This window comes from Neospora caninum, chromosome VI (genome assembly GCF_000208865.1).
Source record: "Neospora caninum Liverpool complete genome, chromosome VI".
Lineage (NCBI taxonomy): Eukaryota > Apicomplexa > Conoidasida > Eucoccidiorida > Sarcocystidae > Neospora > Neospora caninum.
The window spans coordinates 3,036,909-3,056,319 of record NC_018392.1 but is presented as its reverse complement, the minus strand read 5'-3'; the positions used below and the strand labels follow the sequence as shown (position 1 = coordinate 3,056,319).

Here is a 19,411-nt window from a genome sequence, read left to right as displayed (position 1 = left end):
AATTTGTTCTCAACCGTTTCGGTAAATGTCTGCAGAAAATTTAGCGCGCAGGCGTCCTTTCAGCCTGAATTCCTCCGTACTTGTGCTCAGCTTGCGGTCTCGTGTGCATGTGCAGGTTGGTTGAAAACAGCCGTGCATGCGTGTGCAAAAATGAGTGACCATGATTCTACCAAATGCTGCCGAGAGACGGTTCCTGTCTGGTGGCCAGAGCTACCTTCTCTTTCCCCGACTTTTGAGGACTATCCAGTGCACTACTATTGAGTGTAGATTCGCCAAGATGCACATGCAGAAAAGAGAGAAACGTCACGAAGCATCCGGGAGGGACGATGCCGACTAGAAAGCCGCTATCTACTAAGACAGAACATACAGTGCTTGATGTGTCAACTTTTCAAGGTCCCCACTAAAATGTTTGAGCGGCCAGCCAGAGGGGTACATCCACCTGCAGGCGGGCTAATATTAGCGCGAAGGCTCGCTTCAGGTCTCGGGGTGGTAACACAGTGCGAATCAATTGCCTGATTCGTAGTTGCAGTAGCGATTGTAATTACTCATTTTCTGGGGTTGAGGACGAGTGAATATGGGTTGCGGAATAAGGACGTGAGTCATCTGAGAGCCTTATTCAATTTGGCCTTTTGTTGATCCACAGTAGCGTCCGCGGTTCCCGTGAGCCTTTCCGTTGTTTCCCTCTGCAGGCACCGCTTCAGCTTTGTGCTATTTATAAGACCAGAAAAGCGTTTTTTTTAAGGCAGCGAGTAAGCATTGCCTGGATCAACGTTTGTCACCCACCGCTAAACTGGGCGCAACTTGATTTTGGTTCGAGGCTCATGGACCTGTAATTAACTGTTGGCTTTTGCGGGTGGACAGGATCCGGTTGTCTCGTATTGTATCAGCTGCGGTGTAAGTACAGTCTGTTTTGCCTTCGCACTGGCTTGAACAGGTTTTAGAAGTTGCCGTTCGAAAACAGCATACCACCCCCATGCTTTTTCCGTATAATACACTATCTCCTGAGTACATAGAGTCATAGAATTATGTATTTACATGTAAATCTGAAGGCCAGAAGACACAATGAGACCCTTGTGCGTATGCTCTGGTTTAGTAGTAGCCATGGTATCTTGGCCGCCCGTGGTGGGGCACTTCCTTCAGGTGCATCGGACAGCTGATGGAGATCTGGTTTCACCGGCGAGAAATGGCGTCGCCAACGAGCACAGCATCTTAGCTGCTCCACAGAAAGTTCTTTGGAAGCGGACCACACAAGCCGATTGGGCTGTCGCGGAAAGGCCAGGTCCGACGTGAATTCTTAGAATTTTAAGTGAGCCCCCGTTTACACTATTTCCCCTCAACAGAAACCAGTGGTGTTCCTTCCTCGTCCCTGCCAAGCCGGAAACTGGAGCATGAATATGTGCACCTCACGGACATGTGAGTCGTAGTCCGCACTTGCACAGGCCGCCATTGTGATGCTCTCGTGCAGCGATGCCGACTGCATTGATCCTATTCCGGTGGATCCCCCTGTACTGTCCATACCTGAGGCCGAAGACAAGTAGGCTGCTTCAGCACGTCCACGCTTGCTCTAACGAGTCCTTGTTCTTCCATGCCAAAGGTGCTCAGCTGCACCGTACTGCAACTTCTTCGTCGCTACTCCATCGAAAGTTACCCTCTGTAAATCGGGTTCGTATTCGAGCCCCAGAAAAAAGAAGGGTTCAGCGGTATGCTGTCATGGTGTCGCCGGGATTTCTCTGTGAAATCCAAATTTTTTGACAGGTCTATGTCAAAGCCTCCAAGGGTAAATGTGATGGTTTTCGACAGCGATTTGAATCGTGATCCTCGTGCCTCCAGCCGCAGGGAGCGCCGCATCTGCGTTCACAATCACACCGAGTAGGATGTGTTTCAAGACAGCCACCTAATATTGAGCGTCTTATCAATTGATATGCAGATGTGCAGAGCCTGTGCGAGCGAGATCAACTCATTGCTGAAGCTAGTCCGGTGCAGAACATCGCGTAAGCCGAAAGCGTCTCTCTCACAGGATACAGCATGGCCGCCCCCTTTTGTTTTGCAGTGACGCAGCAAGCGCATGCAAGAGGGTCAACTGTGATTTTTTTGTCTTATCCACGACAAATGGGTGAGAGACTGCGGACATCAAAGGGGTTCCAGTCACCCATCTCCCTTCCTGCCCAGATTGAAGGGAGCAAACAAGCCTTTCACTAATCACGCGTGGCTGTGCAAGGGGGAAGCCGTACACGTAAGTCCGACAGTATTTACCGCCGATTGCTGTTACTATGCCTGACGATGGAACCAGATCCCCCACCAAGGCTTCATAACAGGACAGAGTGTCGTAACTTCGAATTTAGGTCAGATTGGCAAAACCAATCGTTCGTACTTCCAATTTCTGATGAGAATTTTGTAGGCAATCTTTTGGACGGTGCCATTCAATATCCTTGAGGAATCTACAAACCTCCGGGCGGTCACTCATACTAAAACTCATGTGCTTCATTCAGGGGCAGTAGACCTGCCGTACACACTCCCGAAGTGGCAACGTGCCGAAACTGCACACAAATGAAGTGTTTAAACGGTTGGTACGAATGACCGGTGCGCAACACGTGACACGCAGGGCGTTTTAGTACCTGTTGGGCGCGTGCCCACACTTCGACAGCCAACAGCTGACAAACATGTTGCGCTCTGGTGTTGCCATATGTATGTAGATCATAAGAATTCATACGGATCGAGTAACAGCCGTAGCATTGGAGGACAGGCAGGTCGCCAAATCCTGGTTGCTCTCATTGTTAGCCTGTGTTTGAACTTATCACGACAAAACATCAACATACAATCTCCGAGACCGACGCCGGGCACGAGGTACTCCAGACTCGCGCATATACAGCATGGCACCATCTCAAGATTGTCCAGGGAAAACCTGTGGCATGTACGGTCCAACGGGTTCCTGAACCCCGCGTACAGAGGAAATCCATACGGTTCCGTGTACGTGTCACCGGACACGAAGGCTTCTTTATAGATGTTTGACCATCCCCTGTAGTTCTTATCCGCCACCAGCATGTCTCGGCATTCGAATGAGAAGTCGTTCCAAGGTGACACTCACTTTTTAGAGTGGTAGGTTGGATTGTAAAACGCATCTCTAGGATCCTTCGCCAGAGAACATCAACGGGTCATTGGCTACGGCGTACTACAGCAGCTTGTGGTTCGCCACAGCAGCGTCCTGCCAGTGTGTTCACTGCTGCTGTCGCATCAAAGAGTAGCCCAAAGTCGGATAGTGAGTTTCCTGAACAAGCTGGCGAGGTGTTCGGATCCGTTTGAGTTACTAGAGTGAACTTTCTAGTTTCTCTCTCGATCCTTTATTGCCAGGCGGTGCACAGGGGCGAGTAGTGTGACTTGCCGTGAAGGTTCCGGCTGGGAGACGACATATCCTAATCTTTGAGAACGAAGTTCATGAATGTCCTTACAAAGCACATCCTGCTCCAATGCACCCGCTGCGATATTATTGAACCGACAAGTCAGCATCCAAGTCCAAGGGCGCCAGAGAGAGTTGGCACGTGCCCTCGGAAAAGGAAAAGAGAAGCAACTACCGGAGCATGCTGTAGTTGAAGGGAAGATTGTCTAACACCTCGAGAACAAAAGATGGCAAATGTCCTCATAAAACTCCCATTACTGCTGGGCAACTGCAAGTCATTCTGAGGCGAGAAAGCAAATGATGTCGTGCACACAGTGGACGGCTCCTAGCCGGAAGCAGGCAGCTAACACAGGATGGCCATGACCTGCAGCAGCTACACAACACGCTTGACAAGGTGAAGAGCATGCGGTTCAAAGGATAATTGCCCACGACTCAAGTGCAAGCGACTGTGCTGGGCTAACTCGGAACCGCTTTCAAAATCGCCGAAGAACTCGCATTACTAAGAGCAGACTAGAGTATTTGGCTCTGCTGAAGAAAGAGAGGTCGACCAGCAACGCTAGCCCCACGAGAAAAGATCTCAGTTCTTCGCCTGAGGCGTCGCACCTTCACACGCTCTGGTCAGGCATGAACACACCCAGATTTGTGGAAAGGCTCGGAAGAGCACGGCCTATGGGGGGGAGGCTCCCCCATAAAAGAAAGCGCGTCTTCGGACTAAGCTTCCGTTTTGATTTTCTTCGCTTTTGGAGCGCCTTGGCTTTGGACACCGCGGAGACCCCTGGAGCCGACAGAAACATGTCCAGCTCGGGCTCTATGATACCAGTCCTCGGCAAGTTGCTGGGCACGCTCTTTGCCAAATTTTTTTGCCTGGAAGACTTTGTATCGCGCTAGTCTATCTTCAACCCAGAAAACCCTGCAGCGCAAAAAGTGAAGACACAACAGAGACCAAACCATCTGAAGAATAGGCTGACCCTCCCCTGTCCACCTTACGCCTTGATCCTTCCACCTGCAACTCTTTGAGACTGGCTGTGTCAGCATCACAAGGTGCCTTCCACCGAAACACTATGGGGGGGCTGCACGGCCACCGGATGCATCGGCGTACCTCCACTCGCGAGAAGCTGCATCGTACTGAAGTACAGGCTCATTGCCTCGTTCCGCGTCTCCGACATCTCCAGGGCATGCCAGCATCTCCTGCGGCAGAGGAAGAGGTTTGCGAAATCCCTTTCGGGTTCTGATGGGGACCGCAGTCGGGCCACCAAAGTCGAAGGTTGTCTCGCGTTGCGTCTCGCCATGCTCATGCTCTTCGAAAGTTGGAGGCTCATCCTTTGCCAAACAACTGACATTTCCAAACGGCGGCGCCCCTGTCGGCCGACCGAGGTGAGCAGCTGGGGGACAAAAATAGGGGTACTTCATTGCTGACAAATTCGTGCAATCAGCGTGTGATGCGCCTGTCGCTGCCAACAAATTCGAAGATGCCCCGACGCCGTTGAGAGGCGCACGAGTCGGGCAGAACTGGGGCGGTGTGCTGACGCCTTGTTGAATGCTCACTTCTGTCGGAGCCCATGCCTTTCCAGCTGCTGGAGCCTTGGCGATCTGCGGCATCGACTGCTGCAGGACGGCGGGCTGCCTGGGAAGTTGGCCGTCTCCGGTCGTCCTTGGCGTCACAAAAGGCTGTGGGCGAACTGCAAAATTCTCTGGGGAACAAGGCGGAACTGAAGGAGCTGGCTGCGTACGTTGCTGGGTTACGGGCACACTGGCGACAAAAGAAGACGCACAGCGAATAAGCCCAGCAGCGACAGCCGGTTTTGAGGCTACGCTCCCCGGCATTCCACGAACGAAGCTCCACGCAGCTGCACCGGTCGAAGACAAGTGGGATGCCCGCACGAGAGACGAGTAATTCGCTGCCTGGGCAAAGGTCTGATACGACTCGCCGTCACCACACGGGACTGCGGACTTGTTCGCAGGCAATGCTGCACTATGAGCGAGCGCAGAAAAACAAGACGTGCCAGCAGGGATCGAGGGCAGACCTAAGTTGCTGCCGTTGCCTCCATGGCATGAGGCAATGGTAGCGGGAGAAAAACCAGAGCAGGAAACGGGCGACATGGTTCCGGCCGAGTCCTGCCTCTCCGTCCGGACTGCAGGAAACGGTGTAGGCGCCGCTGCTCCACTCTCTGACGACAGTGAAGAACACGCCGTCGAGATCGAATGTGGAGCTGTCCCCGGTGGAGCGACCGACGCAAGCGTCCCAACATGGCACGCGTTGGCGGTTCCTTCTGCAGATCCAGTCGTGTCCGACTGCGGAATCGCCGCGAAGCCCTGGCCAGAACTGCACGAGGCTGTCGGAATTCCTCCTTCCGCCTTACAGTCCCCGGCGCCTTTGCCTTCACTGCATTCACCAGAAACGTAACTGTCTTGACATGCCGAATGGCACGACGCTGTCCCAGGAACTCCACTACTGATTGAATCCCGTGTCGCCGCTGCGTCCGGGCTTCCAGAAATACATGGATTTTCTGCAGGACAGCTGCTTCCATTGCCCTTTTGACTTCTGGAAGACGCCGCAGCGTCTCCGCAGGTTCCTTCTGGGAGGCATCGTGACTGCTCGGGGAGTCGCTGCTGGCCGGTCGAGTTTTCCTCCCACCACGCACTCGCCTCTAAGCCTCGCTTAGCAGTTGAACTAGATACTGCTTCTGGAGTCACAGTGGCGAATTGGTAGGAGGGATGGCCGACGGGAACCGGGAGAGCGGCCCCAGGTCTGTCAGTGTCAGCGAGACTGCGCAACTCCTCGGAAGGCGGAGCTGGGCTTCCCGCGCAGAGGGGGAGATTTGGAGTCGCCAGCTGACTGCTCTCCGTGTGCACCAATTCTGACCTTGTGGAGAGACGGGATGGACCACCCGGTGAGACGTCTGTGGGCGTCAGAGGCTCTCCGATGGGGTCATCGGATGTGAGGAGTCTGCTCACCCCTGACCTTCGCACGAGCGGGGAGCTAGGAGTATCGCCACTTGATTGTAAGGACATGTCTTGATAAAATGCGTCCGATTCGCTGAGATAAATTGAGAGTCCGTCCCACGTCGATGGCGATATGGACCGGCTCAGACGACTCTCTCTCGGGGACGTGGTCAACGTCTTCCACTTATACGATGAGGGCGAATCGAGAGCTTGATATTTGTAAGGGCTCTATAAGTATCAGACAGAAGCAAAATGACAAAACCCGTTCGAGAAAGCAAACTTCCAGCCAAAGCTTGGCCGTACCCTGCGGATGCGCCCCACGGAAGTTTCGAGGCATCCATTCTTCGCACTTTGTACAACGCGAGATGCTTGCAAAGCCTTCATCCACGAGGTTACCTACTCGAAACGGCGTTACAAGAACGACGCACATTCCGCAGGCCATGCAACTACGAGTTCGAAGTCTCTGCATGTCCGCACAAGCAGCGCGTGCACCAAGTCCAGTGCTGTGAACCCGCCTCCTCTGCTCCGCGTACTGCCAAGTTCATCGGCAGCTGCAAGGAAAGGGCGCTTTAGGAAGCGTTTCGTGTCCTCAGATTGAACAGACCTCCACTTACGCTGTATCCGGGCGTTTCGGTTTCTAGCCGCAGGTACGGAAAAAGGGCTCCAGCTCTCTCGTGAAGCGGGGAGCCTTCTGTCAAGTTCTGTAATTCCTGGTACGGGTTGCACAGGCTGTCCCCACCGTCGTCCACCGGCAAGTCTTTCCCCCCGCGTGGCGCTCCAGGAAACAACGAAGGATCTCTCTCGGGCGCGCCAGCAGTCTTGAATCCAGGAAGTCGATGGAAGTCTCGACTAATGCTCGAGTCGGCCGAATGCGTTAGTGGAACCTGACCCGCTTCGCGCCTGACAGCTGGTCGCCTCTGACTTGCTCCGCCGCATAGACCGGCACACTGATCCACGGCATCCGTCGAGCATGCGCCGCAGCAGAACGCGTCGATGCAGCGACTGCTGCCTTGCAACAGGCCAAAGGACTCCGGATGACATGAAGCGAAATGGAGGGGCTCCTCGGACCCTGCCACGGTGGGTGTACACAGCTCAGGATAGCAGTATCTCTCGAGTCCCCAGGGGACTCCCGGGTCAGTTTTCTCCTGAGGGAAGCCGGGGCTGCCGAACTCGCCCATGCGTGATGTCGACGGAAGGCAAGGAGTCGCGTAGCTTCGGTGCACCTGCAGATGCCCCTGGGTTTGGCACGAAGGCGATAGAGGCACGAGATGGAGGTCATGCTCTTCGTCGGAGACGGGAGAGACAGCGGCCGCCGCGGCCGACACCGCATTCGTCGCGCCTATTGAGGAAGTGCACTCAAACGGAGCAGTATAGGAAACGCCGTCGATCTGAGAAACATGTGGAAGCGTTGACTTCAAAGGCTCTGGAGTTGCCTTCTGTTTCGCCGCCGCTGCTCGCTTAACGAGAGCCGGGGGCAGCGCGTTGGCGGTAAGGCCGGGAGGCTGAGATGCTCCCACTGGGAGGGACGACTCTCGACACGTAAAAGCCGTAGCTGAAGAACTCAAGTCGAACTGAAGGAGGTTGCAGGGCGATGGCGAAGGGGAAAGTGTTGAATTGATTTCCTCATCTTGGGTAGGACATGCTGACGCCGGCTCGCACGCAGTGGAAGACGGGCACCATTCAAAGGAAGAAGCCTGACTCGCTCTGGAAGAGACAGTAGTTGATGCTGTCACGTCGGAGGCCCCAGAACGGGTCATGGTGGGGCGGAAGGGATTCACAGAAGTCGGGGGCGCCGCGAATGAATCGCCGACTTTGCAGCGAGACCCGAAACCACCAGACCATAGTTCGTGGGCCGCTATCGCGTCGCCCCGGAGCGAACAGTGAGCGTGTGACGGCATGGGCGCGACAGCATCGGCCAAGTGCTCCAGCGGGGCTACACGCTCCTCTCTCCCTGCCGATTCCCAGACTGACTGGCCGCCACTGGACGGGACTCGGGCAAGACAGTCAGAGAGCGTCTGTGGCGGCATGGTGGATCCTGGGTGTTCGCAAGCAACAGGATTCATCGGCGGCAAGCACAGAAGGCACTAATGCGCAAACGACGTGCAGAGGGTGAGAGAGTCCTCCCCGACCGGCGGTTTTGGACGGTCCACTCCGTATCGGCACTGCAGAACGAACGCACCGGTGAAAAGGGACTCCCGTGACGTCACTCGAAGCGTCTTTTTTTGGGGGGGGGGGGTATGCGCCTTGTATCGCAAGGAAAGCCGTTTCTCGTGACAGATTCGACGCCTCCTTAGAGCGCTTCAAAGATGCTTGGCCGGACCCCGACTGGATCCGGGCATGGCATTGACGCACCCTTGTCTCGCCTTGAGTAACTCTCGATCGCAGTGCAGTGATAAGTTGCATTCTATGGGGAGATGACTCGGGGAGACGCACGGATTTGGCCACCGCGTCCGTTGACGTCGCTGACAGGATTGGAGGGAAATTTACAAGCAACCTTTTCATAAAGCATGATTCGAGTCGTCTCAGAAGAAGGCCCGATCAGAGTCCGCCTGTACCACGGTTAGGAACGCTTCAGGTTCACAGCATAGGGCGACAGAGGCATGAAGCACACCTCGTACTCTGTAGGCAGACAGAGCTACCACAGACGTGTAAGCACCACGGCCCAGCCACAAGAGGACACAGGCCAGAGCAGAGATGGAAAAGCAGAGATTTCTGCGCACTGCGGGGAACGTAAAAAAACGACTCGCGTCGTGTTGGAGAAGTCGCAGAGCGAGTTCTCTGGCAAGGCCTGACCATGCCCAGGCGAGATGAATCTGCCGGTTTCTCAGCGAACTGAGAAAACACTGCTGGAATTACAAAACTGTAGAAAGCTGGATCCACCTCGTAAAAATCTGGTGGGTGCCTAGAAACGTTCGGTACCAGGGTTACGAGGAAAAGTTTTCGCACTGGAGTAGCAGAGACAGTAAAAAGATCAAACGGCTTGGCTGAACAACCAGAGCAGTACACGAGATGTGTACCGCAAGTACAAACGCTCACAGCCGAGCAGTCCCGAGAAATCATACTGAAGTCGCCGAAGAAGCCTTCATCCTCCGTAGCCAGGCACGCACGGCAATTTACGTTACTTCTGAGGTACACTCAAACCAGCGGTCAAATGGGTGCTGGCATGAACAGTCGGCCTCGAGCAATACTCTCAGACGACAGTTCATTCGTTTCCTGAGGAGTATGACAGAACGGGCTCCAGCGCTGCAGCGAGGGCGGTTCACACACTGAACCGAACTTTCATCTGGTAGACCCGAAGTCGAGGCCACCTCTTCATGATGAAACCAAGGGTGTGTGCGTGGTCGCAGGCTGTCAGCAGACCTTCATCCTTTTAGGGGTGAAAATCGACACCGGATCACCATTGTGTTCGGAGAGACGGCCATAGTTTTCTACGGCTCTCCACAGTACGCGCCCCCCAGATGTCTGCATCGGACGAGGAAGAATCGCAGTTTTCTTGGAGACACACCGCCGCAAATGTTCATTTGGAGGGACTCAGAAGACATGGTAAGCTATGGCACAGCGGTGAATATGAATAAAATATATATCGTGGCACAGATTAGTTTGGAACCAGGAAATAACCCGCAAATTTGCTCACAGCACTGTGGCGGCTACACATGCCATGGTGATACAGCACAGTCACATCGGGAGTTTCCACGACGTCCACTGCATTTTATCTGTGGTACGAGGCGAGTATTCATTCACACTCTCGAACAGGATTGTTTGTCTCCTCACAAAAAACAGGGGGTTTACCGCACATACCGCAGGCGCAAGGATACGAGATTCATCTGCTTTGTGTGTGGACGAAATCCCCGTCCCTCCACTTCGTCCGCCGTAGACTTGTGCTCGGAAAAATCGCTCGCCCGCGTGAAAAAATCGGGGGCGCACATGGGCCACAAACAGAGCGGTAGTCGTGCAGTGCGTGATCCCTGTACTGTGTGTTTCTCCAAGGCGTTGCCCCTCTACGCCTTCCCCCCAAGCAACGTTTGCGTGGACGATTAGAAAATAGTCGCATTCATCCCCAGTCCCCCTTTAAATCACGCTGCGGCCGATTTTTTCGTGAGGATGTTTCAGCTTCTCAAAATCACGGACCCGTTTTGAGAGCAACTCACTTGCACACACACACACGCGGGAATTATGAATCGTTGGACTGTGCACACTGGCAGCCTCCAACACTGGGGAGTGTGTGATCCGTACACAACTGCGCAGAACCGGCATTGGCGCGTACACACACACGCGCAGAAACACACACTGAGGGAGCACTGCGTGGCGTGGGAGCTCGTGTTCCAAAGTTACAAAAAAGATTACGTCTCACACTTCTCGACCCACACCAGCTTCCACGAAGATCAGAACAGAAAAGAGTAGTTCTAATTGTGAGTAAGTGGGCGTAGGAGAGAGAGGGCGTCGTGGGTGCTCTCGCCGCGATCGCGCTTTGGTGAGAGATCGATCCCAGAGGACGTCGTCCGGCCGCTACGAGAGAGAGGGGGGGAGAGAAGGCGCCAGGGGGTTCGCGGCACGACTGCTCGAGCAGGCCGAAAAAGAATCTTGCCTTGGGACGATGGCCTCGTCTAGCGATGTGAGAACCTCCAACCCTCCGCTGTGTGGTGGCATGCCCACGCCTTTATGCTCGGAGAAACGAAAAACCCTGACGCACTACGGAACGGCAACAATCTCGACCACAAACCGCCCCAAAGTGGCTGATGAATTTCAGTTACCAATGTGCACTTCGACAAGTGAGTCTGCCTGGAGCGAGGCCGTCTTCATCTCGCAGCTGTCAACGACGACTTGCTCCGCGCAAGCTCTCCCCACGAGTGGCGTGTCTTTTGGTTCGTATCTGGTTCCCCATGGAAAATGTGTCCAAGCGTAGAGAAAATCCAAAACCTGTGGGCCACCCTCTATACCGCTCAAAATGTGCGTCAATTGCACGGCCAGTTTCTCGTGAACCGTGCACCTACAAAAGGGTGACCTTTTTCGAACGGTGACGTTTCTGCTGCAACGCATCCAATATTGACACGCGCCGCAGATGCTCAATGCGGCGTGGTGCGAATCCCCGCATTTGCCACGCATCTCGAACAGAATGGCTAAACTTTGCCCAACTAGTCCAAGCTGCTGGCAGCGAAAAAGTGGACAGATACCATTATGAGATGGTCCACTGTGTTTCCCAATTTCTTGCCCACACCAGCGTACCCAGAGGACTGCAACCTGAATCAGCGTAAAAACACGCCTCACCAAGAGTACTCCACTTTTAGCAGTGATATCTTGGAACATACTGTACACCCAGAAGGGAAAATCAGCCCAAATGTGGTACCTCAGAAGCCATCGTCTGGAGTACTGAAAATTTTAACTCACCGGTGCCGTAGAAATATCTATAGTTTTGATATTCGAGGTCTCAATGAAGTGATTGCTCAGTTAGGCTCTTCCGTTTTTTGCCAGAGCTGCTGTCAGCAATAGCTCATTGCTGGTTCCCAGCGTGAGGCTGGAGTGATGGGAAAGCCAGGCAAGACATCTTGGTCCTAGTGCCGTGTTCCGTGGTGTGGTACAATGGTGATTCTTGGGTGCTTCAACTCTCTGGAATGTGCCACATGTTCGGGCATAACAATGTTCCTCTGAGAAGTGTTGCTGTCAAAAAGGAGTGCTGCCACTAAAACCTTGACGCTTCTTAATGGTTAGTCGGGTCTTTTGTACAGCTGATGCTGCTCGGAGCCGTTCCACGTTTATGGAGCTATCTCAGCAATGATGGACGGGGTCTTCAAAAAGAGGTCACATCCGTGGCGAGCGGCCGCTGGGTTCTGTTATGCTTCGTTGGAGCTGAAAGCTCGATGTCGATGACGACGCGGAAAGCGGTTCGCGTTGTATCGCTGAATACGTGAACCGAAAGTGGGAGTATGGCACAAGGCCAGTCGAGTGAAGGCTATGAAGGTACTTCGTACTCGACTCAGAGGCTGTCTCTGATATCGTTGCTTCCTACGCCGGCGCCTCTCATAATCATCTCTGAGGCTTCGTCTACACTCAAGAGTGTGACTCCTAGTCACCTTACGAATGCTTGTAGGTACTTGCGCAAACTCTATCATTCGCCGCCTATGTGAACCACATTGCGGCGCAAGTCCATCATCTCCTTGTTGACGAGAAGCCTGCTGCCTAAATGCCCGACAGACAGCTTCTTAAACCGAAGTTTACCGCAACCAGCCCGTGGTACCATCAGCGATATCACAACGGTAGCCATTGGAAACAATTATGTTAATATTAACCATTCGTACCGTTAAGCAGAGCGTCAACAAGCAAAAACAGTAAAATCGTCGCCTGATGAAAACGCAAGTCTAGGCGCCGTAGCTCCCACCATTAGAGTGTCCTTACCAAACAGTTCGTCAGTCTGTTTAGTGGGGGGTATCACAGTGATCACCCTCTGCAGCGACCGACTTGACGAATGTTTCAGCCTCTCCAGGAATGGACTGACAGCTTCTGTTCCTGCTGCACTTCGCTTCGTAGGGCACTGCGTAGACGACGCTAGAATACGTGGCTGAGCAGCTGTGTGGGCTTCACTCTGCGAAGTTCCGGATTGGAGACCGAGGCGAGCTTCTAGTGGCGGTTTGAAAACTCATGCAGCTGCAAAAGAGGCATGAGACAACGGCGAACTTCTCTTTAACTGAGGCGTCTGCCCGAAAAACTGTTTGCCTGCGTGGCTGGTGCGAGTCGTTACTGCGTCCCGGTTTCTTTTTCAAGGACAACCGCATTCGAAGGCCCTGCTCAGTGAGGATTCGATTGGGATGCTTGGTGAGTTTCAGAAGTTGGAGGAGGTCAGCCCTCTTTTGGATGTCTTGGCCAGAACCCTCTTGAAGTGTACGGCCCTGCGGCCCCCCACGAAAGGACCTAGATAAAGTTCGGGGCAAGGAGAGACAGTTCGCCTTGGCGCCGATTGTTGCAAGCACTGTGTGGACGTTAGTGTGCTCGCGTTTGTCATCTTCACTGCCGCGCGACGGCAACGGAACTCATCTGGCGACAAATTACGTGTTGCTATCAAGCGCCAGTGAGTGAGGACCGATGGGGCATATATCTACCGTGCGGGGAAGCGCGGTGACCTCGGCGAAGTGCACACATTTCCGTGTTGGTAGTTACGTAATATGCTGCTTTTAGCGAGGTTCGCCAGTCCGTAACGGAGCAAGCTCTTTGAATTCACGGGGGGTCATGCAGTGCAACAGCAATTGGTGAAAAGACTGTGCTCTCGTCCGTCGCGTTGAACCCACGAAGCTTGCTCTGCGGAGACCCTGAGCGGCAACGCTCGCTAGTTGGGTTGCAGTCTGCGCGGGGAGGTTGTCTAGTGCGGCTGCGTGTCTTGAGCGCGAAGGTCGCGCGTCACTTTGTCGCTGAGTCTTTGGCATTCAGATACCGACTCAGTTTTAGGCGCGGTGTGGTGCATACGTACTGCCGGATAAGATTTTGCCCTTCTTCGCGCTTTCCCCCGACTGCCTCTGCGCAAATCTTGCTTTCCCTGGACCAACTCGGGTCGCGGGGAGCTCTCTGCGAGGAGGGCCATTTTCACGACAAGTGCCATGGCTCCGCCACCGTCCCGCCAGATGAAAGCAGAGATGCGCGTAACAAAGTCGCGGTAAAAAAGTTCCGCATCCACAGCTCGTCTCCCACACTGCTGGTTTATTTTCGGTCTCAACCTGTTGGTTTCAAGTACAGTCTCGGTCTTTGTTCTCGCACCACACCTCACTCCCTTGTGAGAACCCTTGTTTGCTGTGCTGTCATCTGTCGCTACACTGTCGGCGGCCGCGGTGCCAGAGCAATCCCCCCTCATGTCCCAGCAGAAGCTGCCTTCTCGCGGCGGCTTTGTTCCGTATTGATCTTGCCCTAAAAGACTCTGTCTTGCGTCTTGGCGTTATGAGCGAAGTTGGCTGGGACTCAGAAAACTTTGATTGCGTCGGACGAGCTCTCAAGACAAGGCGCCTTCAACCCGAGACTCGCAAAGCCTTGCTTCAACAGATATCGCACAGGGACAGGGGGGGCGGGGTTCACGCAACAGCTGGACAGCAAGAGCCTTCCTCTCCGCGAATTTTGAGTGTTCGGGTTGACCGAGTCGAAGAGCACATCTTTTATGTCGGCCCAGTATCCACTGCGTTTCCACGTTTCCGTCCACTGCCTCGAGTTGTTTTTGTCCAACCGTCGACACCCGTCCTAGACGCGCTGTCGGCCCAGCGAAAACGGGTCAGTTTTCGTTGCACCCTTGCGGCCAACACGTGACGCCCCAAGCGCCGTTTTTTTTACGGAACCCTGGACTCGCGAATGGAATTCTTCCGCCTACACTCGCACCCAACCTCTCTAAAAATTGCGCTCCTGGATACCTTGACTTGAATGCTCTCTCGCTGCGCTGAAGTAGTGTGTAGTCCAGCACATCATGATCCGCTAGTCTAAAAAACGGGTGTGACGTTGTGAGGCAGATAGGACTGTCCCTCGCGGTTTCTCCCTGGGAATGTTATTCTATTCACGGCATTCGTGTGCTGCCGCCCTGCGAGTTTTCTCTGTCCGCCGAGGGCGAGTTGTCGTGCGTTCCACTGTTGCCCCGAAATGATGCCTTTCCCGACGGTAGGGGCCTTGCCTCCAGCAGGCGCTGGCCCGACCATGAACAATCGCTCCACCATCTGGCGGCCTCCTGGGGTGACACACACGACCCCGCCTGGCCTCTCGAACGGCACCGCGGCAGAGTCCCACCCGCCGCAGCCCCTGAACTTGAGTACTGGCTACCAATGTCCGCCGACCCGTCCTCTGCAGCCTGTCCTTCAGTGTCGTTTCGTGGCCGGCACAGGCCACGGAACCCAAGGAGCACCCGCCTTCGGCGCCTTCTCTGCGCCCAACGCGGGCTACTTTGCTGGGGCTCCAGTGACCCAGGGGCCGTCCCAGATGCTCCCCGCCACTAATGCCGGCTCGTGGAGGAACCCTGGCTCGACAGAACAGCCGCCAATGACCCGACACTGTTCTCCAACGTTTCTCCTGCAGTCTCCTGGGAACCACCCCGGAGGCGGCTACGGCCACCAGTCGTTCGCAAAGATCCACCGGGAAGGCCTGCCACAGGCTCCTATTTTTCGAACGTCGACGCCCACCCTGATTCAAGGCCAGCCGCTGCCGAGACTGCCGAACTCAGCACCCAAGCAAGACTCGATATCTCTTGGAATTCCAGAACTTCAGCGAAACCAGACGCCGCAGCAGCCAGGTTTCTGCATGCAATCTCAACAAGTGGCTGCAACGCAGGCGTCGCACCCGCCACAGCAGAGACCTCGAGCTCCCACACAAGTCGAGCTGCCATTGACGCACCTTGCGGGGAACCCCGTTCGGCAGTATCCGCAATCAGATCTTAGGCAGGACCGACCGCTGCCTCACGTTGCAGTGCGCGATGTGGACCGTGACGCGCGGCATCGGTTCCTTTCGCCCTCGTCTCAGCGCGTGCGCCTCACCCCTTCCGATTCTTGCCTGACTGGCCAACTTGCTGGGCAAACACACGGGATCGTCCCTGGTGCCCAGTCCGTCTCCAGTGTGGGCGGACAGGCTGTTCACCCAGGGAACCAGTTGAGGCACAGTGCTTCTCTGGCGACAGACTCTGGGAGGCCGCACTTGCCACATCTGACCGTGCAACAGAGCATGGACATGGCGAAGAAACAGTCCGTCCACGGTTTTCCGTCAACGCCTTCTGCGCCAGCTTCTGACGGAGTTTTATTCGCACCATTTGCTGCGCAGAAGGCCCTGGCGAACTTCGACGTGAAACCTGACTACCGCAAACCTACGGGGGACTTCATCGCGAATATGCGTCCTAACCTCTGCGAACCTCGCCTGGGGCAGGCTGACATGCTTCACCCCAACTATTCCTTTTTCGTCGGACAGGGAATGTTAGCGGCGTCGTACACGTCTCCGGAAACGCTCCTTCACGGCCACGGAAACCGCCTTGCCTCGCAGGCGGGGCCCGCAATGGGCTCGGTACCCGTTCAGCCACATACCACTCAAAAGGAGGCGCACAACGCCGACGGGCACAGTACGCTGTCGCCGGTTTACCCGGACAAAGTCTCTCACACTCGCCTTATACCTTCCCCCGGGCACAACGAACAGTATGGAGGGCTTTTCGTCCCCAGCTCCGAGGCCAAGGAGAGGGGCGCTGCAACTTTGGTTCCCGCCAGAGTTACACAGTCTCCTGCCTCGTTGGTGGCTTGGCAGAGCTGGCGGCGGCTGCCGCATCAAGATATCCGCTGGCCTCAGCAACAGATAGAAGCTGGAGGCGGCACGTTCTGCAAGCGGGCCGAGGGAAGTGAAGAAGGAAAACCCACAGAAACCCCGATTTCCTGTTATGGCTCGGCACATACGCTGGAGCTCGGTCGTGAGCAGCGAGATCAAGGAGACCCGAAACCGAGTCCGATAGCTTACCAATCGGGTTACGGGAAGTTAACTTTAGAGGGGGTTGAGGATGTGCCAAAGGAAGAAACTGGTGAATGCAGAGAGGGAGAGGACTGGTCTTGCGTTGATTGCGCCCGGGGACCCGGGGAGGTCGCCGTGGAAGAGGAACCTCCAGTGGAAGATCAAGTGACAGGGGACACGGAAAGTGAGGTAGAGGAGGATGCAGCGAAAGAATTTGAAGATGACGCATATCCTCTCGAATCCTCTACTTTATCTGGTTCGCCGGACGCCGAGGGCGACCGAAGCCGTAGCGACAGTGTCACTGCGCCTCACTCGGAGGCCGGTTCACCGGCAAACGGCTCGCCTCGCCCCTGCCAATCTCACTCCGAAGAAGCTGAAGCCCTCTCTGAAGAAGAGGACGAGGACAGCGATTCGACGACGCACGAGGAAATCCCAATGCCGTGGGAAAATGACCCGTGGGTTGATGTCCAGATTCCGAGCCCGCGCCAGGCTGACGCTTGGCAGCCTTCCGCGGCTGCTTCGATCTCAGCTTCCATGTCTGGGAGCGCGCCGTCCCAGGCGCGTAGCCCATCTCCTGGATCCGTTGGGAATGCCGTCGCTGCTACCACGAAGAACTCCAAGGCAACCCGAGCGAGCGGACACGACCAGGAGCGAGGTGGGAAGGCCAAGGGTGCAAAGGGCTACACAGGACAGAGTCACGACGGGGAACCAGGCCGGAAGGGAGAAGACAACGCACTTCGAGGGACCATGGCCTGCGCTATTCCCTGGAACGAAGTCGTTCTGAACACAAAGATGTGCAGAGCCGAAAGGCCACTGATCAACACTATTGGTCACCGCCTCGGCTGGAGTCGGCAAGACCAGGTCTCTACCAAAGGTGAGAGACACTCGGCTGCGGGGGAAGACACCGCGTGACAAGGCGCTTGTGTCTGCAGTTCTTCATGTGCGTAGCCTTTTGCACAGAAGTTGTCTCAGGCGAATACAGGGAAAAAGGCTCGGCAAGCTTCTCAGGATAACGAAATGGTGTGTCCTTTTCAGCGTCCTGCCCCTCTCTGCTCACGCCACGATCCGACCGTCTTTTTAGAAAAGACCCAGCTTTTTTTTCTGTCTACGTTCGTTCAGCTTATGGGTTCGATGAGGAGCCTGCCGCCACAGAAAGGAGTATGAACCGGAAATCTGTGTTCTGTGCGGACCTCCATTGCTGTCTTCTTTCAGGGAACATTGTGTGGCTCGGGGGCTCTGTCCCCGACCACGAGCACCTCCAGTTCATGAAGCCACTGCAACTTGTTAACCGCTTCCCCGGCATGTGGGACATGACGAAGAAGAGGATGCTTTCTCGAATTCTGTCCTTGTATCAGCAGCTGTACCCCGATCTCTTTGATTTCTCACCAGAAACTTGGTCTTTGCCCGAGGACCGGGGTAAGTCGCCTGTGCAGTAGAAAAAATCCCCGTGATGCGGAGAAGCTGTTGGTGAGCAGTCTGCCATTTGGTTCCTCGGTTAAAGAGATTCGCGGCTGCTGCCCTCCACGCGTGATTTTGTGCGCTTGGCGCCACGTGCGATGCATGTCCTACAAGAGCTGTCTCACTGTCGCTCTAGTTGCATCTCTGGCTCTTTTTCTCCGATCCGGACCGGATCCCACTCTGGAGGACGTTGCGGCAGTCTCCACAGAAGGGAGGAACGAGGCTTTGCCAGTTTGGTTTTTTCTTTCAGACTTTTGATTCGATTGCCTTCGTGTTGCATGATTGCTCTCCCCGTCCCCCCATGCTTTCAGATGTAATAAAGCGGATCCTTCATAACAAAAACCAAGAGGTCTTCATTCTCAAACCGGATGGGGGAGCGATGGGAAACGGTGTCCAGCTCGTCAGCCGGTTCAAAGATATCGACGCGATGGTTTTGAGAGGCGACGGCAACTATATCATGCAGAGATATGTTCACAACCCGTACCTGATGAACAAGCGAAAGTTCGACTTCCGAATCTATTGCATGCTCTTCTCTGTCAACGGAACGCCCAAGGTGAGAATGACGCAGAGCCACAGGAGCGTGATATTTTCGAACTCTCCCAAGGGACGAGGCGTAGGTGGTAGCGAAGGCGTTACAGATGCGGTGTAACCCTGGAAGAGGATACAGAGCCGAGTTCAGCTTTGGCCTCGAATCGGCAAGTTGGCAAGTGACGAATAAAACACCACGCGCACAGGGGATTCGTGGCGTGTAGAGTGGCCTTAGCCCCCCCCCCCCCCCCCGAGGTAGATGTTCGCGTTGATGTGAGGAGGCAGCCTGCGTATGGTGGCGCTCGGGAGGCTTCGTCTGACTCCCGAGAGAACCCCCCCGGGCCCCCGCTCGATGCGTGTGACGTGACCTGTATCGATCCCGCGGCGGTGGTATCTGTCCTAGCGTCACACCCGGCTCGCAGTCTCCTCCGGTAGTTATAGTTCCACGTATGTTGGTGGGGCCGCGGCGGCTGGTGAGATCGAATCGCTTCTCGGTTTGTCTCCTGTGGCTAATGGGTGCAGCAGATGTGGACGCTGACTGCCGGATAGGGAGATGCCGTGGGAGCGGGTCAGGCACGTTTTCTATGGCGGAGCGTAGAGGGCGCCTGGAATAACTGGCTGCTGATGGAAGTGCCCGCTCATGGCGACTCGTGA

At 55.1% G+C, this 19,411-nt stretch overlaps 2 protein-coding genes across 2 annotated transcripts in view; one reads left to right on the top strand and one right to left on the bottom strand.

Annotated features, from left to right (window-relative positions):
* Positions 1 to 4,105: 4,105 nt before the first annotated feature.
* Positions 4,106 to 8,364, bottom strand: NCLIV_019060 (uncharacterized protein; the record flags this gene model as incomplete). Its single annotated transcript, XM_003882100.1, has 3 exons — positions 4,106 to 4,304; positions 4,494 to 6,565; positions 6,952 to 8,364. 3 exons carry the CDS (start codon positions 8,362 to 8,364, stop codon positions 4,106 to 4,108), a joined length of 3,684 nt encoding a protein of 1,227 aa, XP_003882149.1.
* A 6,574-nt stretch (positions 8,365 to 14,938) lies between these two features.
* NCLIV_019050 (putative tubulin-tyrosine ligase family protein) overlaps positions 14,939 to 19,411 on the top strand; it is a gene marked incomplete at both ends in the record, with an annotated part of 11,473 nt that continues 7,000 nt past the window's right edge. The window contains 3 exons of the mRNA XM_003882099.1: positions 14,939 to 17,645; positions 17,984 to 18,187; positions 18,541 to 18,782. Of these exons, the coding sequence (XP_003882148.1) occupies positions 14,939 to 17,645; positions 17,984 to 18,187; positions 18,541 to 18,782 (3,153 nt within the window). The remainder of the gene's footprint in view (positions 17,646 to 17,983; positions 18,188 to 18,540; positions 18,783 to 19,411) is intronic.